The sequence below is a fragment of the Vipera ursinii genome (assembly GCF_947247035.1).
Source record: "Vipera ursinii genome assembly, chromosome: 4".
In the NCBI taxonomy this organism is placed as follows: Eukaryota; Metazoa; Chordata; class Lepidosauria; order Squamata; family Viperidae; genus Vipera; species Vipera ursinii.
Window position 1 is genome coordinate 18,649,842 of NC_139514.1, and position 17,698 is coordinate 18,667,539.

Consider the following 17,698-nt stretch of genomic DNA (forward strand, 5'->3'; position numbering starts at 1 on the left):
GCAACACAACCCAACAGGAAGAACCTTAAAGAAACATTGTTCTTGCTAATATAAAACGGCAAGGCGCGCAGCCAATCGTTGCGTGATGCGCGATCCAGCTGGAAGTTCGGACTCCCCCTCCTCCCGGAAGGAGGAGCCTGCCTGTGATGTCATCCCTATGCGCCCGGTTCCTTTTGCGTCGCGTTTTTTCCTTTGGCAGCGTGTTCTGGTCCTCAATCCCACCGAGAAGGGATGGAGGAGAGTCGGAGAGTCGTGTCGGGTTCGGGCGCCGACCCGGTGCGCAACTTCGAGCGTTGGAAGAAGAGGTACGCCAAACGCAAAGACAAGCAGCGGCAACAGCGCAAACAAAAGAAACCGGAGTGGGAAGTGGAGAGGGACTCAATCGCCGCCTTGGAAAGGCGCTACACGGAGGTGAGAAGAGATGCGGGGCATTAGACCTCTCGGGGACCGCTTGTCCCAACCGAAGATCAATATCTGCTTTGCACCATTGCCTGTGCCTGCTTGGCAGAGATTGCCTCGTCCTTGGATTGCTTTTGTGTCCCAGATCCAATTTAGAACTATTTAAAAAAAGGGTGTCCTAGAAGAGAGGTCTTCAAACTTGGCCCTTTTATGACTTGTGGACTTCAACTCCCAGAATTCCTCAGCCAGGCACGCTCACTGAGGAATTCTGGGAGTTGAAGTCCACAAGTCATAAAAGGGCCAAGTTTGAAGACCCCTGTCCTAGAACGTATACAGAGTGCCTCTCTCTAACATATTATCACGTATCAATAATTTGGATATTCCAGGTTGGGGAAAAGCTGGGTGACCTTTTTTGGTGAGAGAGCCACATGACTGTAATAAGGAGGGAATTCCCAACCACCACCAACCCACCCCCCACCCCCGCCACCCCTTAAGTGACTGATTAAGAGATTCAGCAGATAATAAACCTTGCAGGCTGTCATTGTGGGGAAAAAATAGGAGCAAGGATTACTATGTACAGTGAGGGGAAAAATTATTTGACCCCTTGCTGATTTTGTACGTTTGCCCACTGGCAAAGAAATGATCAGTCTATAATTTTAATGGTAGGTTTATTTTAACAGTGAGAGACAGAATAACAACAACAAAAATCCAGAAAAATGCATTTCAAAAGTTATAAATTAATTTGCATTTTAATGAGTGAAATCAGTATGTTATCCCCTATCAATCAGCAAGATTTCTGGCTCCCAGGTGTCTTTTATACAGGTAATGAGCTGAGATGAGGAGCACTCTCTTAAAGGAAATGCTCCGAATCTCATCTTGTTACCTGTATAAAAGACAACTGTCCACAGAAGCAATCAATCAATCGGATTCCAAACTCTCCACCATGGCCAAGATCAAAGAGCTGTCCAAGGATGTCAGGGACAAGATTGTAGACCTACACAAGGCTGAAATGGGCTATAAGACTATCGCCAAGCAGCTTGGTGAGAAGGTGACAACAGTTGGTGCAATTATTTGCAAATGGAAGAAACACAAAATAACTGTAAAATCTCCATCGGTCTGGGGCTCCATGCAAGATTTCACCTTGTGGAGTTTCAGTGATCATGAGAATGGTGAGGAATCAGCCCAGAACTACACAGGAGGATTTTGTCAATGATCTCAAGGCAGCTGGGAACAGAGTCACCAAGAAAACAATTGGTAACATACTACGCCATGAAGGACTGAAATCCTGCAGCACCCGCAAGGTCCCCCTGCTCAAGAAAGCACATGTACAGGCCCGTCTGAAGTTTGCCAGAGGACATCTGAATGATTCAGAGGAGAACTGGGTGAAAGTGTTGTGGTCAGGAGACCAAAATCGAGCTCTTTGGCATCAACTCAACTCACTGTGTTTGGAGGAAGAGGAATCCTGCCTATGACCCCAAGAACACCATCCCCAGCATCAGACATGGAGGTGGAAACATTATGCTTAGGGGGTGTTTTTCTGCTAAGGGGACAGAACAACTTCACCACATCAAAGGGACAATAGACGGGGCCATGTACAGTCTAATCTTGGGTAAGAACCTCCTTCCCTCAGCCAGGGTATTGAAAATGGGTTGTGGATGGCTATTCCAGCATGGCAATGACCCAAAACACACGGCCAATGAAACAAAGGAGTGGCTCAAGAAGAAGCACATTAAGGTTCTGGTGTTGCCTAGCCAGTCTCCAAACCTTAATCCCATAGAAAATCTGTGGAGGGAGGTGAAGGTTTGAGCTGCCAAACGTCAGCCTCAAAACCTTAATGACTTGGAGAGGATCTGCAAAGAGGAGTGGGACAAAATCCCTCCTGAGATGTGTGCAAACCTGATGGCCAACTACAAGAAACGTCTGTCTGATCTCTGTGATTGCCACGTCTGATCTCTGTGATTGCCACCAAGGGTTTTGCCACTAAGTACTAAGTCATGTTTTGCGAAGGGGTCAAATACTTATTTCACTTATTAAAGTGCAAATCAATTTATAACTTTTTTGAAATGCGTTTTTCTGGATTTGTTTTTGTTACTCTGTCTCTCACTGTTAAAACAAACCATTAAAATTACAGACCAATCATTTCTTTGTCAGTGGGCAAACATACAGATCAGCAGGGATCAAATAATTTCCCTCACTGTATGCTATTTTAAGCTACCCAGATGTCCGATTAAAACTTAATAAATTGAACTGAAAGTTCATGCCATGTGACACACAGTAAGGTGGCATGAGGTTGCTTTTAAGGGGTATTGTATTACGTAGTGAAAGGCATGATATAACCTTCCCTAAATGTACATGTTCCAGAAGGAACATGCATCCACCTGGACTTTTAATTGGCCTTAAAATTAAATAGAAATGATTTGCAATGATGTAGCTTCCTACCTGGAGAGGTGTGATTCAGATGTAATGCTAAACAAACAATAATCCGAGGTTCTCAGTTTAATTCCTCCTTCTGAAAGGGAACCAAATGAGAGCAGTTGGGCAACAGTGTATGCATATGTTGGTAGTTCAGCTTTTGCAGCTGCTTTCTGGTTTGTATATATGTATATGTATATGTATATGTATATGTATATGTATATGTATATGTATATGTATATATGTATCCAGCAATATGCATTTCAGTTTAATTGTAGAATAAAATTGCTGCCTATGGAAGACACCAGAACCAAAGATTCATTCAGTAGATGGTAGGGGGAAAGGAAATAATATGGTTGGTTGAAGTATTGACATAACAGTGAGATATCAATTTATGACAGGTGTCCTATTCTGTAGGAGAACCAGAGGGTCCTACTAGGATCCAACAGGGGCCTGGCTACTGTGAAATTCTACGCATCAAGTTTGGTGATGGCAGAATTTTAAAAAGGATATTAGGCTAATGTATGCAAAGCCTGTTGATTAGCCTAATGTATGCAAAGGTGTTTGTGATGTTTTTTTAGTCAGAAAAGCTCTGCATCTGAATACAGTTGGCATAGCACATGGATGGGAAGAGCCAACTGGTGATTCTGTCTTGCTTATGAATTTCCCAGAGGTATCTGATTGGCCTCTGATAAAGACATAGGATGCTCCTTTGATTTGATACAGCAGGACACTCTGGAAATGAATTCTGACTGTTCTTTGGAAGAACAGATACTGAAGCTCAAATACTTCGGCCTCCTAATGAGAAGACTCATTGCAAAAGTCCCTGATGATGGGAAAGACTGAAGGCAATAGGAGAAGGTGACGGCAGAAGATGAGATGGTTAGATAGTGACATCTACGCAAAAGAGTGCAAAACTTGGGTTGAAACTAAACATTAAGAAAACCAAGATCATGGCATCTGGCCCTCTCAATTCCTGGCAAATAGATGGGGGAAAATGGAGGTAGTGACAGATTTTATTTTCCTGGGCTCCAAGATCACTGCAGATGGGGACTGTAGCCAAGAAATTAAAAGACGCTTGCTCCTGGGGAGGAAAGCCATGGCAAATCTAGACAGCACACTAAAAAGCAGAGACATCACCCTGTCAACAAAAGTGCGTATAGTCAAGGCTATGGTCTTCCCAGTTGCAATGTATGGCAGTGAAAGCTGGACCATAAGAAAGGCTGAGCGCCAAAGAATTGAAGCCTTTGAACTATGGTGCTGGAGAAGATTCCTGCGAGTCCCTTGGACTGCAAGGTGATCAAACCGGTCAGTCCTAGAGGAGATCAACCCTGACTGCTCTTTAGAAGGCCAGATCCTGAAGCTAAAACTCAAATACTTTGGCCACCTAATGAGAAGGAAGGACTCACTGGAGAAGAGCCTAATGCTGGGAAAGATTGAGGGCAATAGAAGAAGGGGACGACAGAGAATGAGGTGGCTGGATGGAGTCACTGAAGCAGTAGGCGTGAGCTTAAATTGACTCCAGAAGATGGTAGAGGACAGGAAGGCCTGGAGGAACATTGTCCATAGGGTCGCGATGGGTCGGACACGACTTCGCAACTAACAACAACAACAACGCAGTGAACATGAATTTGGGCAGACTCAGGGAGACAGTGGAGGACAGGGGGGCCTGATGTGCTATGGTCCATGGGGTTGTAAAGAGTCAGATACAACTTAACGCTTGTACAACCACAATAGAGTTTATTGAATTAATCACCATTAGCCAAAGTAACCAAAGGCATTTAGCCATACAGCATGATTGATGAATCGTGTCAGCTGGATTCACCCAATATTCTAAAGCTCAAGGAAACATGCCAGGCCTCTATTTGTGCCTAAATTTTCCCGTCTCTTATGTTTGCATGATAGGAAGTAAGATTTTGCTGGATCTTGTCCTAGATGTCTATCATGTCTCCCTCACATTCTAGGAGTCATGTCTGTTAAACTATTGTTTGATGGATTATGTGCCATCAAGTTGTTTTTGATTCCTAGTGACCATATAGATTTTTCTCCATGATGATCTGCCTGAACCTAGTTTTTCAGGTCTTCCAGTTGTGCACTCGTCACCATGGTAACTGAGTCCATCTGCTGTGCTGTTGGTTGTCCTCTTCTTCTTTTTCTTTCCAGCATTAGCGTTTTCTCCAGAGAACTAGGTTTTCGAATCATGTTTCCGAAGTAGGATAATTTGAGCCTGGTCATTTGTGCCTTGAATGTTTAATGATTCACTTGTTTATTTTCTTGATTCCTCATGGTATTCTCATGAGTTTTCTCTTGTTGCCTTTAAAACTCAAGCATCCAAGTTGGTATGAGCTGAAAAGAAAACCCATGATCTCTGAATTTGTGTGTGGAGGGGGGAGGGGTTCAAGTCTCTATATAGGGCTCAGATACAGATGATACATTTAATACATGTTGATGTGTCAGAAAGCAACAATAAAAAAACATTGATTAGACATGAGAAAAAGACAGACGCTCTTATTGCTTCTTCTCCTTTCCCATCCGGCCTTGTTTAACACTTGCAATACTCAAGGACTCCAAAACATGGCCTTATTGTTTAGATTATGAATAAGCTAGTATTTGCATGTAGATAAAAAAAATGGCTTTTCCAAAAGGAAAACACTGTTTCCTGAACATCAAAAGGACACATGATGCCATGCTAAAATGCTGATATCGCTGTTATTTACAAGGTAATAATGAAGCCTAAAATTCTAGGTAACACCAGTGATCAAAAGCATCAGTACTGTTATCCTACCTATGCACAAGAGGAACGTAATTCCATATTTGTTTAATGTTTATAGATTTTTTTCTCCTTCAGAGCCTTTCTTTGAAGGCAAAAATTATTTTAAGCTCCTGTCAAAATTAAATCTGTATCTAACTGACATTTTGAGAGCTCTACTGTGTTCCAGTGATGAAAGTTTGAGTCAACCAGAAAAAGCATTAAGCTGATAAGCCTACAACACGGATTCTTAATTTATATGTGTGTTATACCTGAAGTGGAAATGATTAGGTAAATATGCTGTGGGGATATATATTTGATTACAGTACATATTCTAAGAAAAGCCCACCTGTGATCAGTTTTTGTGTCTGTAGTTAGGGAAATAAGTAATGGACATTAGATTCTTATTTGGGAAAATAGGTTGAAATATGTGGACTGTTCCTCTGTTTTCTTGTTCATAGGTATAGTCCTGCTCTTGCTTCTCATTTTGGAGAGCTGCACATTGACTAAAGTGAGTGGGTTGCACCTAATGGGGAAAAGGAGGGCTTTAGAAATGGGAGAAAAATTACAGGGGCTGTCAGAAGTTCAACTTAGATTTTCCAGCATTACTGTTTCGCAACAGTGACCAACATTTTTCTGTTCTGAGTCTATTCCTCCAGAGCTTCTCTATTGGAGCTGATACTAAGCAGTGGGTAGGGATCTCCATTCCTCTCTTTCTTACCCACCTTGTTCCTCTTTCTGTAAATAACTGTAAATCAACATGCTGCTGAGAGCTCTTGTCAGAGGGACCAGCTGGTCCTTGGCATGGAGTTTTTGAAATGAGTCCAAGAGTCACATATGGTCTGAGGACAAGTTGCCTATCTCTTCTCAGTAGAGCTTAGGCGAGGCTGTTTTTCGTTCAGTCTTTCTAAGCCAGCCAAGCAAGCAAAATCTGTCCAAAAATAAGGTTCAGTGGAGGTGATGGCCAGTTCAGCATTGCTTTTGGAATGTTCTCCAGTTGCCTTTGGCCATCAATTTTTGTCTCTTTCCAAGTCATGTGGAAGTCAGTGATTTTCTCCCCCCTCCTTGTTGAACATTTCTCTCTTTTTTCTTATTCTTTCTGATGGTCTGACCAGATCAATGAGGGAGAATATTTGTAGCTCAGGGTTGACATGAGGGGTCCTTGGTGTTCTCTGACCTTGATTGTTTTCTTGCAGATGTTTCATTACCCAAACTAGGTAACATCATCGGTGCATCACTTCAAGTCTTCTTTTCATTTAGGAGCTGCTGGGATGCTCTCTGCCTTTTTTAAAATAACTTCATTGTTGGAACATAGCTTGATTATTTATTTGTTTGCTAGATTTATGTCCTGCTTTTAATTCAGGACTCCAGTGCAGCACACATATATACATCTTCCTCCTGCTTTCCCCTTCAACAGCCCTGTAAGGTAGGCCGGACAGAGAGAGATGGGATGGTCCAGAATCATCCAGTAAGCTCTTATGGCTGCGGATAGACTAGAATCTGAGCCACGGCAGTGCCAGCCAGCGTCTTAACTGCACCACCGTATTGAGGACAATGAATGGCAAGTAGAATAATAGGAGCTTGCTGTCTGGACTAAAAATATGATTTTTTTTAAAAAAAAACATGAAATATGATGTTCCCGGTTTTCTAGTTGTCTCATAGCTCTAGCAGAAATATAAGATACCACTAATGGCTTTATTTTACAGGTAGTCCTCAACTTACGATCATAATTGAGCCCAAAATTTCGGTTGCTAAGCGAGACAGTTGTTAAGTGAGTTTTGTCCCATTTTATGACCTTCCTTGCCACAGTTGTTAAGTGAATCACTGCAGTCGTTAAGTTAGTAACACAGTTGTTAAGTTCATCTGGCTTTCCCATTGACTTTGTTTGTCAGAAGATCGCAAAAGATGATCTCATGATCCTGGGACACCGAAACCGTCATAAATGTGAATCAGTTAACAAGTGTCCAAATTTTGATCACATGACCATGAGGCGGCTGCAACAGTAGTAAGTGGGAAAAATTGGCCGTAAGTCACTTATTTTCAGTGCTGTTACAATTTTGAACAGTCACCAAATGAATGGTTGTAAATAGAGGACTACCTGTATAGAAACCTTCACAATGCGAGAATGTGGAAATAGCTGTAATCTTTTAGAAATTTATTTGGAAAAAAGTCCTATATAGCTCCTATTGGGAAATTTGCTTCTGAGTAAAACCCATGCAAGTGTGTTATAAATCTGTTTAGTTAAACTATACCAATATTGAATATTAATCATAGTGGCACAGGAGAGGCACCAAAATTACAGTTGAAACATCATTAAAAGCAATGAAAATTGTATTAATGCTACAGAACAAAATTGAGAGGAAAGTGAATAAAATATTCACTTTTGCAAAGGCATACTTAAATATAAATAATGGTAGCTTGCAGAATTTGGGCATGTTCTTTAGGTATTTTAAAATTTAATGAACCGTTTTATTTTTCCCCCCAACACAGATAAATACAAATGACATTACAAGATTTTCTGATTTCCCACTATCCAGGAAAACTCTGAAAGGTAAGAATGGAATCCTTAAGGATAAAAAAGTCCTCAAATTGAAAATTCTGTTCTATTTGTTGAACACCGAATCTGAGGTTTTGTCTTCTGTGTATCATCAGGCTTACAGGAAGCTCAGTATCGCATGGTGACTGAAATCCAGAAGCAGACCATAGGTTTGGCATTGCAGGGTAAAGATGTGTTGGGAGCTGCCAAGACCGGATCAGGCAAAACCTTGGCTTTCATTGTACCTGTAAGTAGGGAAATACTTGTTGTATATCATCATATAAGCTAATATGCATCTTATTTGTATTAATGGATGAGTTAGGAATCTCTGAAGGATTCATTGTCACTGAAGGATTCATTGCCTAGGACAGGGGTAGGCAACCTTGGCTCTTTTATGACTCGTGGACTTCAACTCCCAGAATTACTGAGCCAGCCATGCTGAGGGGAAAGAGAGAGGTTTCTAAGCTGAGCCATGCTGGCTCAGGAATTCTGGGAGTTGAAGTTTATGAGTCATAAAAGAGCCAAGGTTGCCTACCCCTGGCCTAGGATAAGGAGGACTCTGGCAAGTAAGAATTAGTTATCCAACTATTTCATACCTTGTGGATTGTTCTGATCTGTGGTTCCGGGCTAGGATGGGCAACAAAATTATGGGAGTTACAATTCAGCATATCTACAGAGTTGGGAAAGGTTGCTCTAACAGAAACCTTTATTCAGACAGCAATACCAGTAGCATTTAGGCATATATACTGTCCTGTAATGCTTTATAGCACTCTCTGGGCAGTTTAAAATGTAAAGTATTGCCCCCCAACAATCTGGTTCCTCATTTTACTGACCTCAGACGGATGGAAGGCTGAGTCAACCTTGAGCACTGTCAGGATTGAACTCCAGGCTGTGGTCAGAGTTTGCCTGCAATACTGCACTTTAACCACTGTGGCAACAGGGTTCTAATAATTAATCATGCTCATAAATTGCTTATTTTTGCTTGTATCATGTGATGCAAACTGCATAAATCCATTTTTAAAATGTTCAACATTTATGTATTGCCTACTTTTCAAACTGTAGCCAATAGATATACAAATAACATATAGCTTTAAATAATAAAACCTAATAATATTAAAGCATCAAAATTATAAAATGATATGTTGTAGTGTTTGATTGATAAACTTAGCACTGGCCTTTTTGTGGGAATTTAAAACAGCTTAGACTTTCCTAGTTTGGGGGATTCTGATCATAGTCACTAGTTCCCTAATAATTCCCTGATTGGACTATAGCAGTGCACTATACATGAACTTACCCTTGAAAAATTTGGGACCCTTCAGCTGGTGCAGAAAACAGTGACATGGGCAGTTTTGCGTCTTTCTAAAACAGCACATGTTACACCTCTGCTCCTCAAGCTCCATTGGTTGCCAATTTGCTTCTAGGACCAAATCAAGATGCTGGCTTTAGCCTTTAAAGCCTATAATGGCATGGAACTGGCTTATCTGAGTGACCGCCCATCCCATCAGATCATGTAGAGGGGAGATCTTGTAGGCATGCTGTGAATTTGGTCTGTTAGGGAACTATATCCAGTCCCCAAAGATGGGCCTTCTTAGCCACAGTGCCCACCTTATGAAACGTCCTCACTCCCCATTCCCAAAGTGAGGTTAGCGCCATTCCTGTTAATATCTCAGAAATTCATTAAGAGCTGACTTTGTCATCAGGGTGCCTAAGGAGACTAATGAAATATTGAGGTTAACATTTACTGTCTCTTACTGTTTTATATATTGTAACAAAGACTGTTCTTAATGACTCCTGAAGGTATGATGAACTTGAAAAAAAAATTTAGGACCTGTCCTCAAAGTAATGACTGTCGCTTCATGTGATCACCTTTTGCGTGCTTGGCAACCAGCTTCCATTTACGACCAATTGCAGCATCTGTCAGGCACATGACTTTTGCTGTTTTCCAGCAAAAAAAAAGATGCCCATTGGATAAGATGGATTTGGACGTACGATTGTGTGATTTGTTTAAGAAGTGCATCATTCGCTTAATTGCAGTGAGTTGGTTAACACGTGCCGCAAAACAGTCGTAAAATAGAGTCTGATCAGATGGTGACTCAATGATTTATGACCAACATGGTGATCATAAATCAGTTTTTTTAATTAATTCTTTTATGCTGCCCAGAGTAGATATTGGTGAGATTTTTGTGAGCCCACATAAATTTGATAAACAAGCAAACTTCGTAATTGTCAGGCAGGTGCATTTTCGTTCTGAAGAGACTGAATTGGACAGATGATATGCCATTTTATTTGATGAGTGTTTTAATGCACAAGAAGCATGTCTTGAACATCTGTTCATTGGAAATAGATACCGGTGGATGCATAGTCCATGTGCTAAAGCCCCTTTGCTCCAGCAAAGTGATGCAGCTGCAGGGCTTTTTAGAAGTCAGGAGCCCCATTGTTTGCAAAGGAGAGTTTCACCGCCGAGATTTTTGAAGTGAGTTATTGCTTCAAAGGTTTGCCTTAGAAGGGAATGTTGTTACTGGTTGCAGGTTAATAATGAAAAAAGTGTACTCCAGGAGAGCATCTGATAGAATTTCTAACCAGTACTTTTTAATTCTTCAGGCTTTAGAAATCTTATACCGCCAGCAGTGGACTGCCATGGATGAACTGGGTGTTTTGATAATATCTCCTACCAGAGAATTGGCTTACCAGACATTTGAAGTCCTGCGTAAAGTGGGGAAGAATCATGAATTTTCTGCAGGTCTAATCATTGGTGGAAAGGTAGGCTCTCCTTTTAAAAAATAATTTATTGGAGCCAAGGCTCTCTCTCTCTCTCTCTCTGTCTCTCCCCTTCTCTCTCTCTTTTTGTTTTTTCTTTTTGTTTCTCTCTCTCTCTCTCTGTTTATCTCTCTCTCTTTCTGTCTCTGTCTGTCTCTGTCTGTCTGTCTGTCTGTCTGTCTGTCTGTCTCTCTGTCTGTCTGTCTCTCTTTCTCTCTCTCCAACCCTGAGGCAGGAGTCAGTCTTGCTAGTTCTATCTTTACTTTACTTTTTTATCTTCTTTTTGCATAAGTTGAGGAAAGTGTTGGTTGTGTTCCAGGATTCATTTCAGATGACAATAACAAAAAGCAAGATCGATAGGTGATACTTTCCCTGTTGGCCCACAAACCATCTCTTACACCCCACCCCCCAAAATAAATAAATAAATACATAAATAAATAAACAAAGCAGGAACTCAAGCCAGCCGGCAGAGACAGGTTTTGATGCTCTTCTGGAAGGCCAAAAGTGTGGTGGCAGACTTCACTTCAGGCAGCAAAGGCTAGAAGCATCAGGTTAGAAAGCAGGAGACCATGAGTTCAAGTTCTGCCTTAGATATGAAAGCCATTGGGTGACTGGGCCAGTTACTGGCCCCGTAGGGTTGTTGTGCAGAAAATAGGAGGAGGAAGGGTATGTTCTCGCCTTGAGTTATTTTTAAAAATAATAAAGGCGGGATATAAATAAATGAAATAAAATAGAGCCACTGCAGAAAAATCCCACTTCCTCACGACATAAAGAGAACACTCCAAAATCTGTGTATAATGCATTATTAAAATAAGGAATTTGTCAAATCAGTGATGTATTACTTATCTATAGATAGAAATTTCAATAAAAGCAGGAACCTTGTGCAACATACTGTATCTAAACATCTCCCATTAGCCACTGCTAATGTAAATAATAATTGACTGAGCTGGGATCATTTCAGATTTCATAAACCACTGTACAATCACTTTACAAGCATTATTCTTTTCCCAAATAAATATTTTTGTTTGTGATCTGTCAGTGGTTTGTGGACAAATTGGGATGTTGTACTCACAGAAATTATCACAGACTGGAGGCTATTTCATCTTCAGCATTTTGTGTGTGTAAGTGTAATTTGTGTGCAGATGTACATTTCTGTGTTATTGAAAAATGGAAAAAATTCTGATCTTTTCTGCGAGGTGGTGGGCTATGGTCAAAGTGGCTTTGTCTGTGTGAATGTTCTTTGTGAAACTATGCATCCTAAATTCCCAACCAAACTGCTTTTTCAGGACTTGAAACAAGAATCAAGTAAAATCCATAATATGAATATCCTCATTTGTACTCCTGGTCGTCTTTTACAACACATGGATGAAACCTCGTATTTCCATGCCTCCAATCTTCAAATGCTGAGTAAGTATAAAATATTAGTTGGTAGCCTCTGATCCTTTATCTGTTCAGTGTGAATTCTGATTTGGAGCTTTGCTTGAAATCTTAATAGGAATGCTACTGCCTTCTAACCTTAAGCTTCTTATGGAACTGATCCATGTATAGTGCTCTGGGTAATTCACAGCATGCAGAGAATATTTCTTAAAATGGAAGTAAAGGGAAGTATATACTCGTTCAAACTTCCTGGACAAGACTCCTAGATGTCTTAATGTTTTAAAATTTAAAGAATTGTTTAGGTGGTTGTGTGGAATTAAGAACAACAATAATGTTGAATGCACAAGACTGTGGTGTTAAGTGCATGTGGGGCAGAGCACAATAGATGTCTACAAGCACATCAGCACATTCGGATGATATGTAGGGAACTCTCAACTATATAACATGAAACATCCAACTGGTGGGATCCAGGAAGAGGGCCTTCTCTGCCACGTCCCCTGCACTGTGGAAATCTTGCTCTCAGAGGTGAGGAAAGCCCCTGATCTCTTAGCCTTTCACAAAGAGGTCAACTGTGTAGCCTTGTGTGGGAGATACAGTGGCCCCCACAACCATGGGGCTGGCCGGCCCCGTTCTCCGCTGCCTGAATTAACAACTGTTAACCCTCCTTTTGGAAATCTTCTGAAGTTTTCATAATGTTTTTTATAATTTTAAAACTTTTAATACTAAATTATCCTGATTTCAATGTGTAATTTTATTGATGATATTATACACCAATCAGAGCCTTCTCCAAGGGAGATGGGCAGTTAAGAAATATAAAGAATAAATAAACATAGTGTTTATTTTTTTTAAAAAAAGTCTGATTTCCCCCAACCTGTTCTTCTCATTCTAGTCCTTGATGAAGCTGATAGAATTCTCGACATGGGCTTCGCTGATACCATGAATGCAATTATAGAGAACCTCCCCAAAAAACGGCAGACCCTGCTTTTCTCAGCCACGCAGACCAAATCTGTGAAGGACCTTGCTCGGTTGAGCTTGAAGGATCCAGAATACATCTGGGTGCATGAAAAAGCAAAGTTCAGGTTGGAGCTCAGCTTATGTAGTCTTTAAAGAATTTTTATTATTATTATTATTATTATTATTATTATTATTATTATTATTATTATTATTATTATTATTATTATTAATTATTATTGTTGTTGTTGTTGTTGTTATTGTTATTGTTATTATTATTTATTCGGTTTATTTACCGCCCTATTCCCGAAGGACTCAGGGCGGTTTACAGGGCAGAATTTAAAAACAATACAATATAAATTAAAATTAAATTAAATTAAGTATAGCCCCAAAAAGTCAAAATCACAATTTAAAATCATTAAAACTCCTCAGTCCAGGCCAGATAGCTCAAAGAGCCAGGTTTTTAGGTCCCGGCGAAATGAACGAAGGTTGGGGGCAGTCCGGAGTTCCGTTGGCAGTTGATTCCATAGGGCAGGCGCGCCCACAGAGAACGCCCTCCCCCTGGGGATTACCCACCGGCAATCCTTGACTGGCGGTACCCTGAGGAGGCCCTCCCTGTGGGAGCGCACAGGATGATGGGAAACTGACACTGGCAGCAGGTGCTCCCTCAGATAATCTGGGCCCATGCCATTTAGGGCTTTATAGGTCATCACCAGCACCTTGAATCTCACCCGGAGGGCAACTGGAAGCCAATGCAGCTCGCAGAGAAGAGGTGTTACATGGGAGTATCGGGAGACTCCCATCACAACTCGCGCGGCTGCATTCTGCACCAGCTGAAGCCTCCGAGTGGTCTTCAAGGGCAGCCCCATGTAGAGAGCATTGCAGTAGTCTAGCCGGGAGTATATACTTATAATATGAGTGGTACTGAATTGTTTTTCTCCATTCGGAACCTACTTGTTGCATGGTGTAGTCTGGGAGTTTCCAGTCTTGGGCTTAGAATAAAGCAGGCCAGTAAAGTGGAGTGGGCACATCCAGGATGTCTTTGTTTCAGAACTTGCTTTTTCATTTCAACAACCGTATGTACAAGAAATCACTGTAATGTATAAGTTTTGGACCTTGGGCAGAGAGCTGAAAGCTAAAGTAAATGTATAAAATAGTTGATTTAAAAGAGACAAGACCGACTAACAGTGCGACTATTGGAAGCAGCACAATATTTTTGGTTTTATCTCTTAAGTCTTTATTTCTCAAAGGTTTGGGGTTGACCAGACAATCTGATGCCCAATTACTAGATAGCTTCCAGCAGTTGAATTAAAAAGAATTGCAATGGCAGACAACAGAATGTAGAGTTCTCTGCGTGTGTTTTTAGGATTACAACTTGAACAAATTTTCTTGCAAGCTTTTTCAAATTCCTCAGGTCCTGTGAATGCTGTCCTTATGACTTGTCCTGTAAGAGGGATTGATTTCTGGGGTGAACAAGTTATTTTTTCACTTCCCACTTCCTTGCTCTGAACTTTAGCCTGCGTTAGGGAGCAACGGTTGCCACTTATTCCCCTTTTTTTGGTTCAAAATATATTATACAGTTGCCCATCTCAAAAAACACCACCACGCGTACAAATGTAATAACAATTACAAACCAAATGCTCAGACATAAAAAAAGAAAGATAGTGGGGGTAAAATGGTAAATTGACATCATATAAACACCTTGCATGCTCCACTGGACCTCCAAGGTCAATGAAGGAACACGTTTTAAAGGACTTCTGAAAGGCTAACAGGGATAGAGCTAACCTTACCTGAGCCTGCCATAGCCAACTTGCTGTGGCCAACTTGCCATAGGACAATTCAACAATTCAATTTCATTACTTAAAATAATTACAATTTTTTTTTAAGTTTTGTCATTCTCATTTCATTTTGTCCCTCCTTTGGCATCCTTTCTTTAATGATTCTATTCCACGATTTCTTTGATATTAGTGTAGCTCTTGTGTGGCGTGTTGTCCCGCAGTGAGTTGTCCCTGGCGAGTTGTCTCATGGCAAGTTGGCTGTGGTGAGTCGGCCATGGCAAGTTGTCCCACAGTGAGTTGGCCATGGCGAGTTGTCTCATGGCAAGTTGGCTGCAGTGACTTGGCCATGGCGAGTTGTCCCACAGTGAGTTGGCCATGGCGAGTTGTCTCGTGGCGAGTTGGCTGCAATGAGTTGGCCATGGTGAGTTATTGCAGACCCTGAAGGGGAGATGGTGTTTCAAAGAGTAGGAACCACAGCAGAAAAGTTGTACCATCTGGCTCCTGCTAAAGGAGCTGCTTACTAGACAGGATTTGCAGCATGCTCTTCTCGACCTGATGGGATGGGAGATATAACTGGGGAGAGGCGTTTCCTAAAATAATATGGCATCAGTGATTTGAAGAACTATATTTAATTTTAATTACATTTAAATCATAAGTGTAACTAAACAAAGTGACATTTATATTTTGCCTTGGCCCTTGAGAATATGGTCTCTTGCAAATGCCCTACAATAACAAAGGATGCCCTCTAGCTTGGAAAATGTTCGACATCCAGTTTTACTTAGATAATGCTTTGAGGCACATGTTTACTTGAACATATATTGCTTGTTTTTCGTTGTTTTTTCCCCCCTCTGATGTTTTTATCTGTTGTTTATTTCTCCTTCTCTGGTACTTTTAGTACTCCAGCAACTTTGGAACAGAACTACGTTGTTTGTGAACTGCACCAGAAAGTCAATATGTTGTACTCTTTTCTGAAAACTCACCTGAATAAGAAGAGTATTGTATTTTTTGCAAGCTGTAAAGAGGTATTACATAATCCCATCACCTACAATTTATAAAGAACCGTGTTCATTATAATTCCTAATAATCAAATGGGTAACAGTCAGGCAGGGTGTTGCATCATAAATTATCCACCAATATCTTCTACGGTACAAGTAGTCCTCGACTTACAACAGCTTGTTTAGTAACCGTTCAAAGTTAACAATGGGACTGAAAAAAGTGACTCATGTTAGTTTTTCGCACATTACAGCATCCCCACGGTCAGGTTGATCAAAATTCAGACGCTTGGCAACTGGCTCATATTTATGTTGCAAGTGTCCCAGATCATGTGATCACCTTTTGTGACCTTCTGACAAGCAAAGTCTATATGGGGAAGCCAGATTCATTTAACAACCATGTTACTAACTTAACTGCAGTGATGCTACTTAACGACAGTGGCAAGAAAGATTGTAAAATGCGGCAAAACTCATTTAACTGTCTCATTTGCAACAGAAATTTTGTGCTCAGTTGCGGTTGTAAGTCAAGGACGACCTGTAATCAGAAAGTTAGAATACTGTAAAACAAGCAAAAGCTGATGAAAGCATGTAAATTGTTTTGCTGCTGAATCCCTGAGGCTGGAGAGACTGTCAGGGCTATAACCTAATCACGTTATTTATCAAAACAGCTTTATAAAAGTTAGCAGTTAAGTATCCAAGCGAAGAGAAATTTGGCATGTAGGTAGAGGCAAGTACTCCAGCTGGACTGCTTCAGACATTTTTGTATTGTATTCAGTGAAATGCATGCTTTGTTTATAAATGGACCAAACATATTGTAGCAAACATTGTCATGCAAGCATTTTATTCTATGTGAGGAAAGGAAGATGCTTTTCCTGATTTAGTGTCTTGTGAGTGTAGCTTTAAGTAAGCCCTTGGCTTAAAAATGACATGCCTGTAGATCAAAGGGTGGGTTTATTTATAAAAAGGTTATTATTTTGGGAATAACTCCATCTAAATTGTGGTGAGATCCTTTTTTGAGATATCCTGACATTTAAAACAGCAACTCTGTTGGAGGTAGCCATAAATCTAGCTATAAATCTGTCCACAACTGAAAAGATTATGGTGACAAAAGGCCTGGCAATTGACTACCTTTCAAGATGCTGTGTCCAGGGGCAGAAACAGATAGATTAGCTGAATTAAATGAGACTTAATGAGATTTCAGAATTGTAAATTCTAACCATGCGCCTGGGCTTTTCATAGCATTCGTTTTTAGGAAACATACTGGTTTGGTTTTAAATCTCATGGTAATTTTGTGAAAATTGCTGCATGATAAAAATGATATGAAAACTCCAGGAGGAAAGGATATTTTTCTGTTTTTTCCTCTGGGAGACATGAAACCTTAGCATGCCTTTTCCTCTGGATTTTTTCATTTGTGAAGCTTTGTATCCCTGTGTCTAGCTAGCTGAAGTAGCAAAAGTAGCTCTTCCACCTGTTTTAAAATAGTACTAAAGACTAGAGAAAGCTGTTTCTTCCTAAGCATTCAATTGTATATCATCTTTTGGGATATCTTTTAGCATCCCAATCTAGCCCACCACCCTGAGTTTTTTTCTTCCATGATACTGTTAACCAGGTCTGATCCTATGTAGCTTTTCTACCTTAGCCAAGACCGGTTAGGTCAGGGGTAGGCAACCTCGGCTCTTTTATGACTCATGGACTTCAATTCCCAGAATTTCTGACTCAGGAATAGCTGACACAGGAATTCTGGGAG

The 17,698-nt window shown here is 40.7% G+C and overlaps 1 protein-coding gene across 1 annotated transcript in view; it reads left to right on the top strand.

The window, feature by feature from the left end:
- Positions 1-202: 202 nt before the first annotated feature.
- DDX10 (DEAD-box helicase 10) overlaps positions 203-17,698 on the top strand; it is a 164,227-nt gene continuing 146,731 nt past the window's right edge. Inside the window, exons 1-7 of the mRNA XM_083362254.1 lie at positions 203-411; positions 8,051-8,111; positions 8,213-8,343; positions 10,698-10,856; positions 12,140-12,260; positions 13,120-13,309; positions 15,855-15,981. Coding sequence (XP_083218380.1) covers positions 232-411; positions 8,051-8,111; positions 8,213-8,343; positions 10,698-10,856; positions 12,140-12,260; positions 13,120-13,309; positions 15,855-15,981 — 969 coding nt within the window. The 5' untranslated portion in view covers positions 203-231. The remainder of the gene's footprint in view (positions 412-8,050; positions 8,112-8,212; positions 8,344-10,697; positions 10,857-12,139; positions 12,261-13,119; positions 13,310-15,854; positions 15,982-17,698) is intronic.